Source organism: Thalia democratica, chromosome 3, assembly GCF_965202585.1.
Source record: "Thalia democratica chromosome 3, ktThaDemo2.hap1.1, whole genome shotgun sequence".
Lineage (NCBI taxonomy): Eukaryota > Metazoa > Chordata > Thaliacea > Salpida > Salpidae > Thalia > Thalia democratica.
This window is the reverse complement of record NC_139167.1, coordinates 89,405,073-89,428,988: the sequence shown is the minus strand read 5'-3', so window position 1 is coordinate 89,428,988 and position 23,916 is coordinate 89,405,073. Positions and strand designations below refer to the sequence as shown.

General features: G+C 24.6%; 1 protein-coding gene across 1 annotated transcript; it reads left to right on the top strand.

Annotated features, from left to right (window-relative positions):
- The first annotated feature begins 122 nt into the window (after positions 1-122).
- LOC145831479 (ATP synthase peripheral stalk subunit OSCP, mitochondrial-like) lies at positions 123-21,350 on the top strand. Its single transcript, XM_082938749.1, has 6 exons — positions 123-252; positions 10,518-10,667; positions 11,965-12,043; positions 14,249-14,305; positions 17,586-17,785; positions 21,160-21,350. The coding sequence occupies exons 1-6, from the start codon at positions 232-234 to the stop codon at positions 21,286-21,288; spliced, it is 636 nt and encodes a 211-aa protein (XP_082794875.1). The 5' UTR covers positions 123-231; the 3' UTR covers positions 21,289-21,350.
- The last annotated feature ends 2,566 nt before the right edge of the window (positions 21,351-23,916 follow it).

The window sequence follows — 23,916 nt, the reverse complement described above, 5'->3', positions numbered from 1 at the left end:
ATAAAGAAAAGATAATATATATTATTTAAAGATAAAATAGCATTTTTTTACAAGCTTTTAGAAGTTATAAAGTTAATTGAAGTATATTTAAAAAATGTGATAAAACTGTGATTTTAGCTCAAATACATAAAAAGCCATTTTGGAAATTATCTGCAAAAGGCTGAAAGTCAACTTTGTTATGTTTGTAACAAACCTTGGATTTTGTTGGCAACTTTGAAAAACTTTCCAATCATGTCTTTCTCATCTAATGTGGTATGTTTTTTGTTTTTTAAGAATTTAATTGTGTACTTTTATTGATTTTCTCTTTTCAAAATAGCTTTATTGTGCAAACTTGAATTATTTAAAGGTTACCAACAAGTTTTGTGTTTTTAGAAAATCCATTAGGAAAATGACATCTTACCATTAAAAGTATTGTTAATTTTAAAAATAGCAGTTGTTAAATACTAATCTAACCAACAGTCAGTTTTTCATAACTAAAATTTTATTTTATACTAGTTTTAAAGTATTTTTTTTGTTTGTGTGTTGGCCATGGGTTTTGATCTTGAAACATTCAACATTTGCACCTCTAGGCTACTCAAATATATTAACTTAAAAAAACATTTGACTATATAAATAATTTTTTTTTACTATTGATAAATGAAAATTATTATTCTTGTTTTCATCAAACTTCATGTTCTCTGTTCCAACTCAATCATCTTAATATTCCCATAAGTACATACATTATAATTACTGTTACAGCAGCACTAAGTTGCATTAATTATAGTTTAGTTGTGTTTATTTACTTAAAATAAAACTAAACCTTTTTTAACTTTACTTTATTAAAACTTTATTAAATTAAAACTTTACTTTATTTTATAGTTTTAACAACTGTATTTTTGTTGATATTTTTAATACATTGTCTGTTTAATTGTGTACTACTCAAAAGCTTTTGTTTTAAATTTTTCCAAAATTTTGAGTAACTTTTTTTATAACTAAAATAAATTTAATTATTCTTTTTGTAAATTTAAAAAGTTAACTTTTTATTCATTACAAAGTTAGTTTCATTTTATTTGAATTTAAGTTTTCTTTAATAGGATCTCAATTTAAGGTAAAAATTTAAACCTATATTAGATAGTATGTAATTATTAGTTTTAATAGATAATAAAAATAATTCATCTCTAATAAAAGAAACACTCTTATTATAATTTTTTTGTGCTTAGTTCTATAAAGGTAAAAAAAAATCTGTACACATTATTTACCATATAACAACATCTTTTTGAAGCATCAGACAGTATATTATTCTAAAAAAAACTCTGCAAAAAAAAAACAAGGCAATATTCTAATTTATGTAATTACCTGTTTTTTAAGACATTTTATCTTGTTTATTATTAGAGAACTGTTTGAATGCAGTTGTGATACAATTCAAATTTTTGCAAATTAAGTGCACATGTAGTTAAGAAAATTTAAGTACTAATAAATACTATTGAGTTACATAATTAAAATTTCAACTCTATCCATTTGTAATTATGATGTCATGTTTTTTATCTCAAAACTATTTTAAGTTACTTTTTGTTCAATTACAAAAGTTTGTACACATAATACTAAAAACTATTATTTAACAAAATTACAACAATAACATTTCAAGTCAATCCTTAAAGAAACAATGTGTTTATATAACAATTTTGATTTTATTTTGTTATGACATCATAATTACTAATTGTCTTAAATTAAATTCAGCTAAAGTTTAAGTTATGAAATATTTAAACCTTTAATATTTGGTAGTTAAGGGCATAGGGGGGGGGGGGGTAAACACCCTTTTTTGGTTTTTGATTCTTATTTTATTCAGTTTTTACTAAGCTACAAGATGCTTTTTACAGATTTAAAAAATTAAAAATAAATTTTGAGATATAGCTGGTCAAAGTCGGAGGCAACAATAGGTTCCATATGGGAGGCGCAAACTAAAACGGCAAATAACTAGAAATCACTAAAAATCTATCTCCTACATTTTTTGAGATGACTACCTCAAATTTTCAGGAAATGTTCCTTGCAATATTTAAAAAAATCTGTTAGAACAGAATTAAAAAAAATTAAAAAAAAATATATATGTAAAAACTGTTTTTTTGTTTATCTTTTATATTATGTTTTTTTTTTTTTTAATTTTTAAAAAATTCCTTCCGACAGAATTTTCTAAATATATCAAGGAATATGTCCTGAAAATTTGAGGCAGTTTTATCAAAAAATGTAGGAAGAGATAGATTTTTAGTGATTTCTAGTTATTTGCTGTTTTGTTTGCGCCTCCCATAAAGAGCCTATTGTTACCTCTGACTTTGACTGGCTATATCTCAAAAATTATTTTGAATTTTTTAAATCTGTAAAAAGCATCTTGTAGCTTAGTAAAAACTGAATAAAATAAGATCAAAAACCAAAAAAGGGTGTTTACCCCCCCTATGCCCTTAACTATCTTGTATAACTTTCAAAGCTACCATTAAAAGTGCTTAAGCCTTTATTTTCTCTCTTTACAAACTCCAGTGTAAATGTAACATCTAGTGTAAGTCCTGGTCAAGGCATTAAAAGGTATCCAAGTGGTGTGCGACCTAATAATTTAAGGCATAGGGGGGTGCACCTTGATTTTTACAAGTAGATCTTATTTTGTAGGAGCTATCAGACATTTTTAAACACTTAAAAAAATTCAAAGTATTTTCTAAGATATGAGCAATCAAAGTCGGTGACCTCAATAGATTCCTATTAAAGGCGCAAACTAAAAATGCAAAAAAAGACCATTTTACTAAAAATATATCTCCTTCTTCATTTTTTAAGCAATTTTCTTCAAATTTCTCAGAAAGTTTATTATTAAATTTTAAAGAGATTGAATGCAGGATTTTTTTATAATTTTGAAGAATAATTTTTTTATTGAAAAAAACCACCTATTTTTTTTGTTTTTTTACCTAAAATTTTTATTTTTAATATTTTCAAAATTCCAACATTCAAAGTCTTCTAAATTACAAAAGGAACGTTTCCTAAAAGTTTGAGGTCTCTAGCTCAAAAAATGAAGGAGGAGATAGGTTTTTAGTGATTTTTTTAATTTCTGAGAAAATTGACCCTGAAAAATTTGCAATCCATACGTTTGTATCGGAAACTTTTTATAAAAATTACAATATCTCAAAAGTTAAATAAGATTTTTTAAAAACTTGCTTGTAGTTTGTGCTATAAGCTTTCATTTAAGATACAATGTTATTTTTGTAAAAAAAAATGTCGGACCCCCTATGCCCTTAAAGGTTTTTTTGTGCACTTGATCCTAGGACCACATTTTTTGAGCGCTTTTTTGTAACTTAGTAAACAATAACGGTGTTAATTTTAATTTATGACCTTATGGCCGCCAAGAGTTTGATACAAGGCCACTTTAAATAGTTATAGTTATTTAGTATTTAGCATAGGGGAGGGGGGAACACTTTTTTCACAATATGATCTTATTTTCTATAGTTTTTACTAAGCTACAAGATGCTTTTTACAGATTTAAAAGATTAAAAATAAATTTTGAGATATAGCTGGTCAAAGTCGGAGGCAACAATAGGTTCCATATGGGAGGCGCAAAATAAAATGGCAAAATAACTAGAAATCACTAAAAATCTATCTCCTCTTTTGTTTTTTGAGATGACTACCTCAAATTTTCAGGAAATGTTCCTTGCAATATTTAGAAATTTCTGTCAGAATTAAACTTACAAAAATTAAAAATAAAAATTTTATAACAAAATAACTAAAAAAAAGTTTTTTTTGCTAATTTGTGTTTTTATAAGGAACCTGTCGTTGCCTCCGACTTTGACCAACTATATCTCTAAAATCATTTCAGTTTTTTAAATCTCTAAAAAGCATCATGTAGCTAGTATAAAGTAGTAAAAACTATAAAAAACAACTTTAAATTGTGAAAAAAAGTTTTACCCTCTTCCCCTATGCCCCTAATAAAGCTCCCAAAAATACCAATAAATAAAAGGATAATAGTTTTCAAATTTTATTATCTTTATTATTTATAAATATAATAGATAAATGTGTTATTAAAAATTTAATTCTTTATATGCGGATGTGTACCTCACACAAATGCGTGCTTTTTAAAGTGTGTACCTAATAGATGTAATTAGTTTGTTTTAAGCACATTCTTAAATTATGGTTTAGAGCCTAAATTTAATGAATATGAATACAGTTTCAGTTCAATATTGGTGCGACATCATCCTAGTTAATTACCCAATATTTTTTTATAAAATAATTATATTTCAACTAAATTTTTTCAAATCACACTTTAGAATTTTTCAATATTTACTTGAGATTAAACTTTGAAGAGTATAGGAACTATTGCTTGAAAACTGTGGGGTACCACACGCTCAGGATAAATCCAGATATTTTTATTTTTTAAATCAGACTAACCCAAGATAGATTTTTTTAAATGAAAAACTCAGGATAGTTTTAGGTTTTTGGAACATACTCTAGATAGATTTTTTTCTAAATTTAGAATAAGAATGAGTTGTCTTGGTTACAATATTTTGTTACTATATAGTCAACTTTGTTGAAGAACTTGATTTCTATTAAGTTTGAAAAGTTAATAAAATATTTTTGAAGATTTGAAATAACTGAAGATGACACAGGATAGTTTTTTGATTCAAAGAGCGGCAAGTCTGTTTTTAATAGAATTTTTTTGATTTTTACCTTGGCTCTTCCATGAACAAAACTATTGAACTCTCTTCCTCATAATTCAACAACTAATTTGAGTTTTACAAAATGGTGAAAAGTAACTGCTAGTGATATATAACTGCTAGTGAAAAATAAGATCTATTTTACAAAAAGTGTGTTATCTCCCTATGGCCATAATTACTTTTGAGAAAAAAGTTCAATAAAAAAATAATCTTTACTTCATGTTTAATGTTTACCAACCTATTATATGGACCTCTTAGTTTTTTGTTTTTAAAGCATTGTTTTAGTAAATTTTGCAAGTAAACTTGCATTATAAAGTTATTAATAATTTATTATTTTTGAGAACAAACAATTACTAAGTTTTGTTTCACCGCAGAGCAAATTTTCAAGTTCTAAATCAGTAGTAAAATAATAGTGATAAAAATGACAAATAGTTAAAAATTGGTTTGAGTTAAGTTTTTTTATAAAAAAACTTAATAAGTAGATTAAGAATTAAATTGATGCTAAACGACCTTTAATTTAAAAACTATTGAATTATAAACATATACAATTAAACCATGGTATACAAAACCAACCTGTATTATAGAATAATGCAAGTTTAAAAAATCTTGAAACTTCTAGAAATAGTTTAAATGTATCTAATATGTATTGTTGCATGTTTCATAATTGGCTGTTGAAGTAAAACATTTTGTTAGCTTTGAAAAATTTTTATTTGTTGAAACTTGATTCTTATTTATACAAAAACTTAATTTATATTTATATTGAAAATAATTATAATAAGTTTTTCTTCCTATTTAGGTTTTTTTGCATCACTCACTTTTAAGTTAAACTATTTATAAAGGCTAGCTGTAAATGTTTTTTAAAAGTTGGCATTTTTCTGTAAATTTAAACTTGAGTTGCCAGATAGTTTTTGAATTCAAAGTAGTCATTGATGTATTATAAGTGTATATAAAAAACCATATTGGTAAGCTTAATAAGTTTTGAGGGAAAAAGATAAAAAGGCAATTTAATGATAATAAAATCAACCTGGAACTTTATTACTTTTCTGTTTTTTTACCAAGTTTAGTAAGCAGTCCCCTTCTTATCACACTAAAAGTTAAAAAACACCACTTCTGTTTTAATAAATGTGTATTTAATATTTTTTTAAGTAATAGCATTAACTGTTTTAAGGTAAATTAAAAATTAAGGTCGTAGGGGGGAGGGGTAAACCATGTTTTTTACAAGTTGATCTTATTTTATAGAGTTTTTTCTAAGCTTCAAGATGCTTTTTATTGTTAAAAAAATTCTTATTATTTTTTGAGATATGAAAAGTCAAAGTCGGGCCGCATAATAGGTTCCCTATGGGAAGGGAAAACTAAAACAGCAAAAAAAGACTATTTCATCTAAAGTCTATCTCCTACTACATTTTTCAAGCAATCTTCTTCAAACTTTCACAGTTTAATTTTTATACAATAACAAAAAATGTTACTTTGAAATTCAAAAACCATTTAGTAAAATTTTTTTTTTTTGAAAAAAAAAACACTTTTTTTTAAAATTTTTGTGATAAAATTTTTATTTTTTAAATTGTTAATATTCTAAAGTAAAGTTTTTATTCTTTTATTATATGGAGTGTTTCTTGAAAATTTGAAGAAGATTGCTTGAAAAATGAAGGAGGTGATAGATTTTTAGTGAATTTTAAAATTTCCGAAGAAATTGACCCTGAAAAATTTGCAGTCCATACGTTTATATTGGAAAGTTTTTACAAAAAATTAAATATCTCAAAAGTTAAATGATGTTTTTGAACTCTATAAAAACTGGCTTGTAGTTGTACTAAAAGCTTTCATATAAAAGCTAAAGTTAATTTTTGTAAAAAAAATGTTGGACCTCCCTATGGCCTTAGTTGATTACATAAATTAGCAATGCTAAGAAATTAAAACTTTTTTTTGTAAACTTTTTTATAAATATATTTGTTATAAACCAAGTAGTGGAAACAAACTAGTCAAAGGTTTGTTCACAAACAATGTTTCATTTAAGTTTTTTTTATTAGGAATAACAAGCATTACTAATATTTTAGTTATAAGAAAAACCATAAAGACAATATGTTAAATACCATCTTAAAAACTTTTTAGATACTTTTATTGTTAGTATTTTTTTTTTGTTTAGTTATAAAATAAACGATAGTAAATATACAAGCCATCTAAATTTATATATTTAATGTTAAGGGCATAGGGGGGGTAAACACCCTTTTTTGGTTTTTGATCTTATTTTATATAGTTTTTACTAAGCTAAAAAATGCTATTTACAGATTAAAAAAATTCAAAATAATTTTTGAGATATAGCCGGTCAAAGTCGGAGGCAACAATAGGATCCTTACGGGTGGCGCAAACTAAAACTGCAAAAATAGACTATTTCACTAAAAATCTATCTTCTCCTACGTTTTTTGAGATAACTACTTTAAACTTTCAGGAAATGTTCCTTAATATATTTAGAAAATTCTGTCAGAAGGAATTTTTAAAAAATAAAAAATAAAAATTTTATATAAAAAATAAACAAAAAAAAAACATTTTTTTTTTGTTTTTATGTTATAAAATTTTTATTTTTTAATTTTTTCAAATTCTGTTCCGACAGAATTTTCTAAATACTGCAAGGAACATTTCCTAAAAATTTGAGGTAGTTATCTCAAAAAACCTATGAGGAGATAGATTTTTAGTAATTTCTAGTTATTTGCTGTATATTTGCCCCCCCCCCCCCCCCCCTATGCCCTTAACTTTTTTACTAAACATAATTTGCTACATTCATTACTTAACAATTTAACTAGCTTGTTAAGTTACTACATTTATTAAATTATTTTATCTCATATACTAAGTTTTTATCACATAATTTTGTTTTAGTATAAAACTTGTAATAGTTTTTGTCTGATTTCAGTTTGTTTTGTTGGTTTTTAATTTCTCTGTAGTTTAACCCCTTGTTAAAAATTTTAAGTTAACCTTAAATAGAATAAAAAAATTAATATAAACTCTGTTGATTCAAGTATTTTTAACTTAAATAAATATTAATACTTTATATTTACAAAGAGGGTGGCCATTGGTATTGCAACATTAAAAAAAAAATATTGACCCTTGTTCAACAACTGAAATTATACTTTATAAAATATATATTCAAAGAACAATAAAATATTAACTTATTTTCAGATACAGTCAGTTAAGTAAAAATTAATCCAATACGAATAAACAGAAGAAATTTTTTTTGTTACTGTTGATTTTTGTTTTCAAAAAATAACTATAATAAAATATAATCTTCATTTACTATTTGTAAATAATTTTCAGAAAATGCTTCTTGCAAATTTATGAAAAATATTTAATTGTAAAATGTTCAAAGGACTTATAAAAATAAAAATTTTTGACTATTAATAGAAGAAAAAAACTATTTTAGGTAAAAATATGCCTAACTCTAAATTAAAAAAGATATCAATCGGATTGTTTATTATTTTGTTAACTTTTAACTGAGGAAGTGTGAGAACAATTGCTTAAAATCTGTAAGAGAAAATAAAGTTTATATGAATAGTCTTATTTGTTACTTTTTTGAATTGGTCCTTTTACAAGGAACCTTTTGAACGATCTGATTTTGTAACTTTATACAATTAAATCTAAATCAAGGTTTTTTAAATGTTAAAAAATAATTACTAGGTAAGTTAAATTTTTTTAAATGAGTCCAACTTGTTAAAATGTTATATCACCTTGGTTAATAAAAAAATTTTTGTTTAAAATTTGTTCAAATGAATTATTTTATATATGTTTTTTTAATTAGACAAAATCAGCTATAGCAAAGTGTAGAGTAAAAATACAACTAGACTTTTTGATATTTACTAAATGGAAATATTTATAAACAATTAAAACAGTTAAGAAATAATAGTTCTAGTTGTAAAAAATCATTAAAAAACAATAATTTTTTTAATATAAAACTTAGTAATTTTTAGTACAACTAAGAGTTATTTTTTTTCAAAGTTTTACTACTAAATAACAACTAAAGCGCATAAAAATAAAAAATAAATTTTTGAATTGATATGCTTCAAATTAAAGTAGTCCTCTTCACTCTTTCTTTTTTGAATCATTGGTTAGGAAGCTTTTTCATTAATAACTGTTGAGGAACTGTTAAATGATTATTGTTATGTATTTTGAGGTGCAAAAAATATATGGTAAATTAATATTAAGTAAAAAAAAATATCTAAGTGCTTTCATGACTTTATCAGACTTGAAAAAACAATAAATATATTTTATTCTTCAAAATACATGTGTACTGCTTATTTAAGACAACAGTCACTATTAATGTTTGTAATCAAATTGTTGTTGTGATTTCTTTATACAAATATAACTAAACTAAAAGCATCAATTGAAAATTTTAATGTTTACATCTTATTTTCAAACAAGTTTACAAATAGTATGAGTACTTTAGTAGACTTCAATTTTTTTACTTAACAATATTAGTGTAAGATTCAGTTCATCAATGACCACAATAAAAAACGGGGCTATCTTTGAGCTTTCACCTCGATTTAAATTTTTCATTTGGCAAATGTCACAAAAACACCCTGTTCAAAATTTAAATGAAGAAACTTCCACTTTAGCAGAATTAATTTTCTGAAAACCACCACAATGAAAACTGTATGGGACCCAAAAAAATGGAGCCTTAGAGTGTTTTTAAATGTTTTATGTGTATAAGTTACTACAAAAATTTGTTGTGCACAATGTAAGACAATTAAAAAAAGTTTTATGGAGGTACTTATATGCGCAATGTAATCTTTATTTCTTTATTTAACTTTTCTTAAACTTAATTCTTTTTTTTTCCAAAAAAATCAAGAAGTGCCTTCATCAAACTTTTTTTTAAACAATCTTAAATTTTGCACAATTTGTTATTGTAATAATTGGCCGCATGTGAAAAATTTCCAACTAAAACTATAAGATTACATTTTTTGGGGTTTTGTACAGTTTGCATTAAGATGGTTTCCGAAAATTGAAAGTTTCTTCGAATCATCAAGTTTTTGCACAAGGCGTTTTTGTGGTATTTGTCAAATGTTAAAAATGAGGCGTAAACTCAAATTTTTATAAGCACCCTAGTGGTCAAAGTAGAATATAATTGCTTTATAAGAAATTAATTAGTATTTGTACAAATTTTATTTAAAAAACTAGAAAAAATTTGTAAACAAAATTTTCAACATGAATATTTATAGTTTAGGTGTAACTTAAATTAAAATAATGTATCAAATTTTAACAAAGATTAAAGTAATTCATATATACAGTTTAGTTTTTAGCAAATTTGTTCGACAATTTGCTGAATGAAAATGTTATACTAAATAGCAATTAAAGCACATAAAAATACAAAATAAAATTTTGAATTGATATGCTTCAAATTCAAGTAGTCCTCTTCACTCTTTTTCTTTTTTAGAACCATCCAAACATATTGAAATAGCTGATATTTCATTAAATGTGTTAATTTCCCTTAAATTAAACATATTTTTAAAGACATCAGTGATTTTTATAAAATTTATTTAAGGGCATATATATTTAAAATATGTTCTAACTTTAAAATTTTGTAAGCCAGATAAAGTATTAAGTTATGGTCATTAAAATTTTCATTAACTATATTATTGTACTTTATTGATAGTGTAAACCAAGATGTCAAGTTTAAGCATCTCACAGTAATATTCTAATTATCTTCAACATTTATTTGTTCAACAAATCAAGAGATGTCTGTCATTATCAAACCAACTCTTGCAAATAAATATCTTTACATACCATGTTTTTTATTTTGTGTAACCCTTTTAAAATATCAATATAAATTTCATAACTTGTGACATTGTACATCAGTGATAGAAATCTTAACAGATCAAGAGATGCATGTCATCATCAAACCAACTCTCGCAAATGGTAAAAACCCCCATCCCGTTATTCGGAACATCAGGGGCTTACTGCGAGGCGCTCTACTCTGCCGCCAGCAAGAACGACAACAAAGAGTGCGTTGCCAATGATTTGAAGGTTTGTTGTGAATTATTATATTTTGTTCTAAAATTACATCTTGTTTTATTTTTATAACTTGTAGAAATTTTCTTTTTTTTACTTATTTCTAACTTAAAATTTGTAAATGAAAATCAATACATTCAAGTCTTTAATATAATAAACAATTTGTAGGATATGTAAAGATCATTTTAGAAGTTGTATATTATATACACATATAATATACAACTTCTAAATTTAAATTTTGTTAGTTACAAATTTCATATATAGTGTTATATACATTTTTAAGTGTTAAAGTGTTTATAGTTTGGTATTGATTTTCAGTTCTGTTTATACTGTATATATACTTTTGTAACTACTTGATTTGTAGCTAAAAGTTTTATAGCTTTCTGTTTTGTATTTAATATAATTTATGTTAATAAATATATATCTATTGTAGTTTATATGGTCAATTGTTTATACTTTCCATAACCTGTTTAATATGAGTTGTAAATTGGTTGTATTGTTACCTGAGGGAAAATTGTTAAAAAAATATTGTTCTGCTAATAAATTTTGTTTAATGTTACTTTATATTTTATAATGGGAACAAGTCAAAATTGCACAAAGACAAAATTGAACGAGGGCACAAATTTGCACTAAGATACTTTTGCACCAAGACAAATTTGTATGAGAGGATAAAATTGCCTGAAGACAAATTTAAGGGCCAATTTTGGATGGGTTACAATTTTGTACAAGATTAGAAAAAAAAACTAAAAGATAAATTAATAAAATAACAAAATAAATTACTGACCAATAGTAAGGGTTAGGGGTAACCGTAATAGTAAAAAAGAAAAAATAATAAAAACTATTGTTAATAAAAAGAGTTAAAAAAAAACAGTTAATTAGAAAGAAAATAAAAAGCTACCAAAAGTAAGGGTTAAGGGTAACAGTGATAGTAAACAAAAAAAAAAGTTACCAACTTATGGTTGAGGGTAACAGTGATGGAAAAAAAGAAGAGAAAAATGTAAAAAAAAACAACCCATGCAAAAATGTCTCTGTGCAAAAATGTCTGCCCTTGCAAAAGTATCTCCATGCAATTTTTCCCTTCGTGCAATTTTCTACGCCTGTGCAAATTTGACAGTTACCCATTATAATTAGTGAATAATGTTATATTTGCAATTCTATATTCTAAATTATTTTATATGTGGAATTTTAAAAATTCGCTCAATAACAAGTCTCTTTCTGATACCATGATAATAAGAAGTAATATAATGAATTCTATAGTACATAATGTAATATAATGACAGGTTTTATAATTAACAACATAATGTTTTTGCAGGTTTTTGGAAACTTGCTCAAGAACAGGACTGTTTCTGATTACATGACTGATCCATTCATCAACTCTGCTGACAAATTGGGTTTGTTTTTATAATTTATTATTATTTTAGAAAACTAATTATGAAATTATTTAACTGATAAATTTATTTACTAAATAAATAACAATAAATCACCCTAGCATATAAACTTATTTTATTATATTATACTACTTGCTAGAGCAAACTAGATATTAAATTTAATGATTAATTGTTTTTTTTTTGAGTGGATAATAAGTTTTGCAAGTTTTAATTTATAAATTATTTATTGTGTTTTTATCCTTACTTTAAAACTACTCACCAATTCATTAATTTTGTTGCAAAACAATCAATGTACCCTAGAAATTGTTAGTCAATTTATACTGTTACGTATGTGTATATAAATAGTATTATTTATCTAATTATATAGAAACTATAATTTATACAGCTGTTTCATACATGGAATATAAAGTATCATGTACTCCTCTGTAAGCTACAGTTTATTACAATAGTAAACAGAAATTTAGATTTAGAAATTTTTTATAATAATTGTGACATAGTAATGATACAGTTTATTGTACAGTTCGCTGAATTTGAAATAATAAGGTATTATATAATTAGATAACTATTTAACTCAGATTTAGTTTGTCAGCACTATCGACCAGAACTTATTATAAACCCCTAATATAAATAGTATTATGTACATTAAAAAGGTATATATTGTATTTAAAAAGATTTTATTCATATCAAAGTAACACTGATTTAATCAAAAAACAAAATAATAAATTTACATACATTTTAGATATCTTACTTTTGATATTTTGTCAAAAACTGATTTAAACGTTAAGAAATCAGTTTGATTTTACTATTTACTTTTTGTTTACCAGAAGAAAAAGGAAGTTGTATTTTTGAAATAAGTTCATTGAAATCTTAAACAGTGAAATTTGTAGTTTTCACACCTAATAAAAAATCTGTTAAAATTCTATTAATATAATAAAAGTATAGCACTTAAAATACTACAAAGTTTTGTATTTGTATAAACTTTAATTAATTAAATTAACACAATGGAAGTCAAAGAAAGTTGTAATTTACAAATTATTAAATGCAATTGATACAAACTTCCTAAATTAAATTACCATTAGAACAAAAGTTGCTTTAAAAGTCAATGCAGACTTCTACTTAGTGGTATACATTTGTACTATAAAAATAGTGTATTATAAGAAAAAACAAAAATTAAAACTGTAAAAAAATCATAAAAATAATACACTATGTATACATTTGTTTACAAAAATTTGTTATAAAAAATAAAATTTTGTTTGAAAAGCTATTTAACAGCATTATACACAACTTAATCTATAAAAAAAGTTTAAAGGAAACAAATTAATATTGTACACATAAACAACATTTAAGATTAAATTTTTAACATTGGCAAAGATGTTTCGTATAAAACTTGAATTATTTGTGCATTTTGGCAATAGGGGTTCAACATTATAAAAGGTTAAATTAACATTAGCCCTTGTATAAAAGCCTAAGTTATATTTTATTAGATACTTTCCACAAAAAAAAAAATCATTGTAGTTAGTTGTTTCAGATATTTCTTGTCCATTAATATTCAAATTGGGACAATTTGAATTTTTAGTAAAATTGTCACTCAACTCAAAAATGAAATATGTATTTAAAAAAGAAATATTACAAAAAAAAAAAAAATTTTATATAAAATTTTAAATTATTTGTTTACAACAGAATATTCTAAATATATCAAGAAACACTTCCTGAAATTTTTGGTAGTTATCTCAAAAAACGTAGGAGAGTATATATTTTTAGTTATTTGCTGTTTTAGTTTGTGCCTCCTATAAAATCTATTGTTGCCTCCGACTTTGACCAGGATATCTCAAACAAAAGCTATTTTTAATTTTTTAAATCTGTAAAAAACATCTTGTAGCTTAGTAAAAACTATATTTAATAAGATCAAATTGTAAAAAAGTTTTTTAACCTCCCTATACCCTTAAGTTATTCTTTTACATGTACAATACATTATCGAATTTTTTTTTTATAGTACAATAAAAATTTATCATCTTTTATATAAAAATTTCAAAACTTGTTTTACTATGAATACCAGATTGAAAATATATGTTTTTTGTAGTTTGATATCATGTATATATTTCAAATTATTATTTATTTCATACAGTACTTAACGAGTGTTTCGGAGTTTATGCTTGATGCATTCTCATCAGAGTTTATTTTTAAATATTTATAATTCATTACTTTTAGGAGTTTTGAACGAGGCTGCTGGATCTGACATGATTGATACTTCTGTCAACTTCTTTGGTTAGTAAATAATTTAAAAAACTGTTATAAAAATTAAATGCGTGGTTAATACTTATGTTAACTTTTTTGTTCAGGCTAATTTTTATTTTAAAGCTTTTTTGATAAGTTGTTAAAAGTTTTTTTTAACTTAGACTAGTTAAGATAATCATTCTTAATCTCAGGATAAATTTTCATAACTTATTATTATCTTTATTATTTTTTTATTTTGACTTAAAGTTCTGTTTTTACGGTATTTTTAGGTATTTAAATTTTTTTATCAGTTTTTATTTTTTACTACTTTTTTTATACAAACTCAGCTAATTTTTAATAACTCAGACGTATTTGCTTTAAGTAATGTCCTGATATATTAGGTTTGTATTAATTATAAGTTTGTGAAAAGTTTTAAGTTAATTCTTTTAAATTTAATCCTATTTCTATATAAATAGTGGATATAATTTTATGGTAAGTTATTATAGCTAAATGTGTTGAACATAAATAACTGTAAAATATAGGATATGAACATTCTATAACTTTATTAACTTTTTTTCAAAACAGTTTTTTATTAGTATTAGAGTTGTAAAATAAAGATGTTTGTAATCGAATTTAATAAGATACAATGTTTTGATATTCTTTTTTTGAACTTAGTTATTGGTTGCAAATAACTTAACTTAATTATCATTGCATTTATTTTTAAATTTTTATGGGTACAAAATTATATCCAAAATTAAAACCTTTCTTTAATGTTTTAATAATGAAACTTAAATTTCAAAGATTATTGTGTTAGTTCTTTTGAACTTAAATTTTATTATAACCTAAGGTTTAAAATGTGTAATTTAAATTATTTTTGTAGCAAACATTTTTATTTAAATTTTTCTTTAACCATTATGTCTCAACATAATTAAAAATTAGCAATAATATCCATAGATATAAATAAATATATTTAGATATAGAAAATAAGCACATATGTCTAAAATTATTTTTATTTATATCTGTATCATTAGCCAATACATTTATTAAAATCATATAAATACTTGAAGCTTAGTTATTGTTTATTTTAAGTTGACACTTATAATTTTTGCAATTTAAAAAATTCAAACCATTTATTAAAGATCTGAGAATATCAAAGATATCTAAAAACATTCAACTCAGCTTTAGACTGTAAACTATATGCACCTACTCAAAGTTAAAAACAGTATTTTTGGTTTTAAGGAGTTAATTTCTTTATAATGGAAATGTACTTGAAACCATAAAAAATGTTATCAGTAATGTCTATTTGAACCTAAAATTTTATGAGTAACTTCTATATAATTTCTTTCTAGTACAATTATTTAATTCAAAAAAAAAACATTTTGAAATAACGCCACTTTTGTAAACAGTAACTTTTTGTTTGTTTTTTGTTTTGAAAAAAAAGTTAAACGAAATTAATATACCTTCCCTTAAAATGAACTACTAAATTATTATTTTAAGTTTAGTTTTAGTGAAAGTCAATTGTTTATACTTGCTTAGTTAAGAAAACTTTTAGGAAGTTAAGTAAAAATATTGATAACAACCATTTGTATATTTTGATTGAGATTATAATCAACAATTGAAAAATATCTCAAAAACTATCCACTAACAATTTAGTTTGAACCTAAGAGCCACAGATTGAGCTTTTGTAAGTTTTTAAGTTGTTGATACTACAGTTTTATGTTTCTTAATCTTCGTTGATACACTGTTTTAGTAGATTCGTGCAGCATAAAATAAGTAACCTTTATCTCCACAATATAATAATTTTCCTCTAATCAGCACTCCTTGCAGAAAACAACAGACTCGATATGTCAGAAGAAGTTAAACGAACAGGGTTGCCACTTCGCCTGCAAACCTGGAATTTGACAATTGAGGCAAAAAAAAAAAAAACAGGAATTTGAGAAATTTTTAAAAAACTAGGAAAAACCTTGAATTTTAAACAGTTTTTACATGCTAAATTGAAAAATTTTGATTTGACACAAAAAATATACCATACAGATAAAACATTATGTCATCATCAACATTTTTTTGTTAAAAAACACATTTGAAATAGCTTTACAGTATCTTTTCAATGTTTTTATACTATTTAACACAGTGTTTTACCTTAAACTTAACTATAAACAAAACATTGACCCAAAAACGTATACATTCAAAAACCTGGAAGAAATTCAGAAAACCTGGAAGAGGTTTCTCTTAAACGAGTGGCAACTCTAAACGAAATGACATTAATAATGTATAATATAAACACATATTTAAGTCATAGCAAACACTGCACTGTTAAAATAAATATCTGATTATATATATATATCATAGCTGTAGGGGGATGAATCACATTTTTCAAAATTTGATCTTCATATTTTGTTGACTTTTAACTAAGCTACAAGTTGCTTTTTTCAACTTTTTTAAATTCAAATTAGCTTTTGAGATATAGCCAGTCGAAGTCGGAGACAATAGTATGTTCTTTATGGGAGGCTCAAACTAAAACAGCAAATAACTAGAAATCACCAAATATGTATTTCCCCCTATGTTTTTGAGATAATTACTTCAAAATTTCAGAAGATATTCCTTGCAATATTTACAAAATTCAGTAGTCACAAAATAAAAATATTATGATAAAAATACGAAGATAAAAACAGTTTTTTTTGTTTATTTTCGTTTTAATGTTTTTTGATTTATTATTATTATTTTTTTAAATCTGTGATTACAGAATTTTCTAAACACTACAAGAAACATTTTTTAAAAGTTTCAATTAATTAATTAAAAAAACTTGAGACCAACAAGAACATCAGCGAAAATCTACAGAGCCTAAGGCTGGAGTTTCGTCTGCAGTGAAACAAGCTCGAGTAAACATAAGGTTTGATTAAACCATTTCGATCATCAGATCACGAGCCTTTGGTAAACTGAGACCGGTTTTGTCCTTATTATTCCCCTTATTAAAAACTTGCAGTATCTCAAAAGTTGTTTTGAGTTTTAAAAGTTTGTAAAAGCGACTTGTAGCTTAGTTAAAACTCAACAAAACATGATTAATTTGTGAAAAAAATAAATAATCCTCTATGCCCTTAACAGAGAAAATATAACTTTGTTTATTTATCACCACAATAAAATCACTATATCCTAAACTTCTTGCTGAGAACAACAGACTCGATATGTTGCGAAATGTTAACGAAATGTTCGACCTAAAACTAAAATTTATTTATGACATTATGAAAATAAACTTGAAAATATTTAATTTATACTCACATTTAAAATCAACTTAGTTCATTCATACAGAACCATTAAGTATATTTTATCCTAGCTCTTCTTGCTGAGAACAACCGCTTGGACATGTTGGGAGAAGTCAACGAGATGTTCGACCGCTTGCTGTCGGCAGAGAGGGGAGAGGTTCCGGTTTCCATAACGACCGCCCAACCCCTCACAGAGGGACAAAGAGCCGACGTGGTTGAAGCTGTGACCAAGTTCTTGAAGGAAGGACAACAGGCTGTCCTTGAGGAGAAGGTTTGGAAAGTTTTGATTTTTAATATTTTATTGATAGTTATTACTACACTATATGTTTAAGCATTATGTGAAACATTGTCATTAACACTGCTATTGCATGTAAAGTTTCAGAAGCTTTTATCCCAACACAGTGATAATTATTGTATTTGTCACCAAGTAGATCTATATTTTTTTACTTGAATAGTTATAGTTTTTTCCTCTGATAAAATAATAATAACTCATTTACTTTTACATATACTATAAGTATTTAATAAGTTTAACCTTTAATATATGTTTTATTGTTAAATTTATTTCTTATTATAGATATTAAAATGCAATGTCAAGTACCAAAAAATTATCTAAAAATTCTTTATTAGTTGGAATTTGAACTACAGTAGACTACCGTTTAAGTACGCAAATTGAACCCGATCAAAAAGTGCGTACTTAGCACGTGTAGTGCGTACTTTTTGACGACATAGTATAATACGAAATTTAGTTGTTTTTTTTCTTTCTTACAACTGGCCACATATTTTGTTTTGTTAGAGGGAGAGTACCAAACTACATAGTGTTTACCAAACATTTTCAAAACATCAATGTGTGTACAATTAAATTAAACTATGACTTGACTATGTTGTACTTGTAGGTTTTTTAACTCTGTCATCTAGATTTATTTATTTTATAGCATTACAGCTCAAATATCATTATTCTTTTCACTTTTCTGCAACCACTACATAAGTATTTAGTTTATTAACATTTAACAACAAGACTGTCACAATCTCAGGCCACTTAGACTACTCAGGATTACTCACCCTAGTTTAAAAGTTGTGAAAGTCTCAGGCTAACTCAGCAGGTTGGCCATTCTACCTGGAAACATAAAATAATCTGGAAAAACTTAATGATTGAAAATTTAGGCAAAAAAACTGGAATTTCTTATAAGTTCTAATATAACAGTGATTTGATAAATAAATTGTACATATAACGGCACAGTTAAAAATGTAGATTGAATTGTATTTTTAAAACTTTTATTTTTCAAGTTTCGTTAACATAGTTAATAAAATTAGCAATTATTCAGGTTATTTGTTTATTTAAATTTGGTATAAATATATAAAAAATTTATAAATAATATATAAATAATTTAGACTTTTTTTTGTCTTTCTAGATAAGTGCGTACTTAAGGCGGGGTACGTACCAAAAAAAGTGCGTACTTAAGCGGTAGTCTACTGTATTTGTATGTTAATTTATGTGGCCCAAGCAATTAAAAGTTTTGTTGCGTGTCTTTAAGTTGAAGTAGAGTTATTAGTTGATTGTATATAAATGTTTTATTATTATCTTAAACTAAAAGTTTTGTTTATTAAAAAGTACTATTTATTTAGTTTTCAAAAAATCATTATATTATTTGTCAATTAAAATTTATTTCATAAATTAAGTTTTTTGTGAAGTTTAAGAGTAACTTAACTTCTTTGTATACATTATTTACAACAAAGTGTTTAATTAACAAATATAAGATTATAATTTATTCCATAAGTTTAGTTAAATAGGATTTAATTTTTGTAAAACTTTTTTAAAAACTTGGAAAAAATCTATTTAATTTTCTTATTTATATATTTATTTAACATGTAAAACTTTACTAAAATTAAAGTTTTTGTTCTGAAAAAATAAGTTTATTTGAAACAATATTATAAGCGTTGCTTTTAAGTTATTAAATAATTAATGTAAGGTAACATTATGTTGTGAAATGCAAAAATCTAACTTATTAACTACTCTAATCTATACTAATTAGTATTCTTGTTCATATAAATAGTTTTCGTAAATAAGAATTGTTCTGAAAGTTTTAAAGTTACAAAAAGTTCAGTTGGACAGATCATGTAATTGATTTTGAAGTATAAATAATTATTGATTTTTTATCTTCATTTAATTTTAGATTAAGTATTTTTTGATAATTGTTTTTTTTATTTTAATATTTTTAATTTTATACTTATTCTACAAATAATGTTTTTCTAATTTTTATAGTTTTATATACTTTTAAGGCCATAGGGAGGGGTCCAACAATTTTTTACAAAAAATGACTTAGGTATTTATTTGAAAGCTTTAAGTACAAACTACAAGCCAGTATTTATAGAATTAAAAAATACTATTTAACTTTTGAGATATTTTATTTTTTGAAAAAAAATACAAACGTATGTATCGCAAATTTCTTTAGGTCAATTTTCTCGAAATTTAAAAACAAAATCTATCTCCTACATTTCTAAGCAATCTTCAAGTTTTCAGGAAATGTTCTTTATGTTATAAGAAAAAAAAAACTTAACTTATGAATTTTGATAATTTAAAAAAATAAGAAATTTTTGACAAAAATTAAAATAAAAGTGTTTTTTATAAAGGTATTTCTACTTAAAACTTTTTAAAGTCCAAAGTAACGTTATTTTGTTATTGTATAATGATTAGACTGTAAAAGTTTGAAGGAGATTGCTTGAATGATGTAAGTAGGCGATAGGATAGATTTAAAATAAAATAGTCTTTTTTCGCTGTTTTAGTTTTCCCTTCCCATAGGGAACCTATTATGCGGCGCGACTTTAACTGGTCATATCGCAAAAACAAATTTGAATTTTCAAATCGGTAAAAAGTAACTTGAAGCTTTGTAAAACCTCTATAAAATAAGATAAAATTGTAAAAAACATGGATTTCCTTCTATATGGCCTTAATTAGTACAGGAAATATATAAGTGAGAATTCTCTGAAATATAATACTTTTAGTTTTATGTTTAATACATTATAAATTCAATTAAAACCAGCAGTTAAAATGCAAATCAAATTACTAAAGTATTTAGTTGATAATAATAAAATTTTATTTTACTGACTTGTTTTAAATAAAATTATAGTTGATTGCATTTAAAAACCAGTAAAGTCATAACATTAATTTCTGCATAGTAAAATTAAATAACAAATTTTTAGTTATTTTGATATTTAATATGCAACGAGTTAAGAATCAATAAATGAATTTACTAATATTAAAAATAAGTAACTGAATAAAAAAAGAGTGCTATAGAGTCTGCTTGATATTTTACACTAATTAAAAAAATAAAGGCTTTAAATTGATCACTAAATATATATATATATATATATATATGTATAAACACTCTGTTAAACTATCATAATTATTTTGTTCAAAAGATCGACTCATCGATCCTGGGAGGCATAGCTGTATTGAGTAAAAAGTGATAAGTAAGTAAAAATTATGCATAGAAAAATCATAAAAAAAACTGAATAATTTTTACAGATCGACTCATCAATCCTGGGAGGAATGGTTGTATTAAGTAAAAACGCAGAGAACTTAAAGATAATCTCATATTTAAAACTAAAACATCCCATATAAAAACGTATTGATAATAATTTCAACAGATCGACTCATCAATCCTGGGAGGAATGGTCGTAGGAATCGGAGATAAGTTCACTGACATGAAATATATCGATATGAGCACTTCATCCAAACTCAAGATGTACCTCGACCTTATCAAGCAACCTTTGTAAAATAATATTTAATATTTCTATACGTGTATTCATTGTAGCTAATAAAATTTAATTGAAGTGGATATGGTAGTTTTTATTAAATTTACATAGGATTTATATAATTATAAGAATTTGAAATTTACCTTGATCTCATCAAGCAACCTTTGTAATTATATTCTGTTAATATTTCATTGTAGCTAATAAAATTTAATTAAAGTGGATATGGTTTATTCAAACTTTGTATACAAATTTTTTGTAAATTTACATAAGTTATATTTCTAATTTATTATTTTTAATATTATAGTAGTTTACATTATTTAAATAGTTAATAAATTTTGGACATCATAAATGTGGTTGTATTTAATTTAATTGTTCTTTTAACTAGTTTTTTATTATATAAGAACTTTTTATGATTATTTTATTTTTACAATTACTTTATTAGCTGTTCAGTAAAAGCAACATACTTAACCAAATTATTAGTTTTTGAACCACTTTTTCTCTACAAAGGTTTTTCCAAAGCTAAAAATCACTTACTGTGGGAAATGTCTTAAAAGACAGTTTAGGAGTCAGAAATAGATATGAAGCACATAAACTACTTCAACCAGAGTTGTTTTCCATTTAATTTTTTTTTTAACTTTGACTGTATTTTTAATTCTAAATAATATTAAACTGTTTGGGGAATTAAATTTCTTAATTTTGGGTTTCTTAGCCTCTGATTTATTTAATTTTAAACCAAAAATTTATTTATGTAAAGCGGCTTTAACTTGTTGGTTAGTAGTTAGAATTACATGAGTTTTTATAAATTATTTTATTTAAACCCTTCTAATACTTTCTGAATTATTCTGATATGGTAGTCTTTCCGTTTAAGACCCTGTTTAGCAACTTATAATGACATTAAGTCAATCGTATTTTTAACTTATATTCTTATTGACTTATATGTTTTTTATTTATTTCGTAGTAAAACTTCCCAAGCTAAAAAGTTATGTTTCAAAAATTATTAACTAAAGATTTATAACCTTTTCTGTTCAACTATTAATTCTTTACACCGTTTCTCGAATAAAAAGCAAGTCTTGATCAAAGCTGCAGTTAAAAAAGCTTAATTATTTGTCCGCTTGGCACATGTTGAGTTTTAATTTTAGAATAAAAGCTAAAAGTAGCGTTTAAAGATAAAATACTTTTCAGCTTTACACTGACAGACTCGAAATAGTTTATAAATTTTTATGTTTTGATGAAAGAGTGTAAAATTATTAATAATTATTAATTATGTTAATAGTGTTAATTATTTTATAATGAAATTTTTTTATAATTAAATTATAATACTTGTAGATATTGTAAACAAAATTCAATGCAAATTATTGAAAAAACAGCTCTGTGATTAAACAAGATATATTTTAATATAAATTGCTATTAAGATGGTGGGTTACAGGTAATTAAGGGTTTAACTTGTCAAAGTTGATAGTCTACACTCCAGGACTTTATGATGATAAAAATTAGTTCTTTTAAACTGTAGGAAACTTCTGCAAAAATTAAAAGATACTAGTTATATTTTGAAAGGCTGCTTCATGAAATATGATTAAAATGTAGAATAATTTTATGGTATAAAGTTATAAATTTTGTTATTTTTTCAGAAAAAAGCCATAAAACTTTAACCAAATAGGTTTTAAACAATTAAGCATAATAATAAATTACTTCTTCATAACTAAAAAACTACTTAAAATTGAATGTTTTATGATCGAAAATAATAACAACATTTTTGGTTTATATTTGCTATTGTAAAATTTTTCTTTGACAAATAACCTTTATTTAATTTATAATTTAAATACCATAAATGCTGTTTATTGTAGTACTGATTTTAATCTAACTTTACAAAAATATTTTGTGTATTATTCTCTATGTTTAAGGGTAGAGCTACCTTCAGCCAGCAACGAATATTTAAATAGTAGCTTGAAAACTACTTGTGTAAAACAAACAAAATGAGTTTGAATTTAAGAGAATTTTTTGAAAGTCCTCTTAGTTTGATTTTTTGTACACGGCTTATTATTAAATTAACTCCTTACAACGTAATTTTAAATGAGTTGGTTAAAACTTTTTAAAATTGAAAAAATACACAGCTTTTTAAAAAGCCTGGACCGCCGAGTTTTCCAGAATTTCAATGATAGTTCCAGCCTGCTAAAATGGAAAACTGCCCACACACTAAATACCAGGGGCGTAGCGTGGGGAGGGATGCTGGCGCATGCGTGCCACCCAAAAAAAAAAAAGAAGTAAAAAAAAATGTAATATCTTTATCCTTTATTGTTTATTTTTTCTGATTAATTTGCCGGTTTTCAACTAAGTTTTTCTAGTATCTGAAAAGTAAAACGAAATTTCAAATACCAATTAGTGACAAGTTAGGGAAATCACCCAGTATACTGATTCGGTGCGTAATTTCAAATGTGCACCAATGTTGATGCAAAACTCCATAAGGAAAAATTTTATAAATTCATTAACTTCATAAGATTTTACACTCAAACAGTACGCAACCAGTTAGTGCACCGCAGTAGTATAACCTTATGAGAGAATTTTCTACAAGGACAAATGCTAACATTTTGTTAGCAAACCATAATGCTAAACCTGTTTTATAGTGATAATGATTCAAGAATAAACAAATAG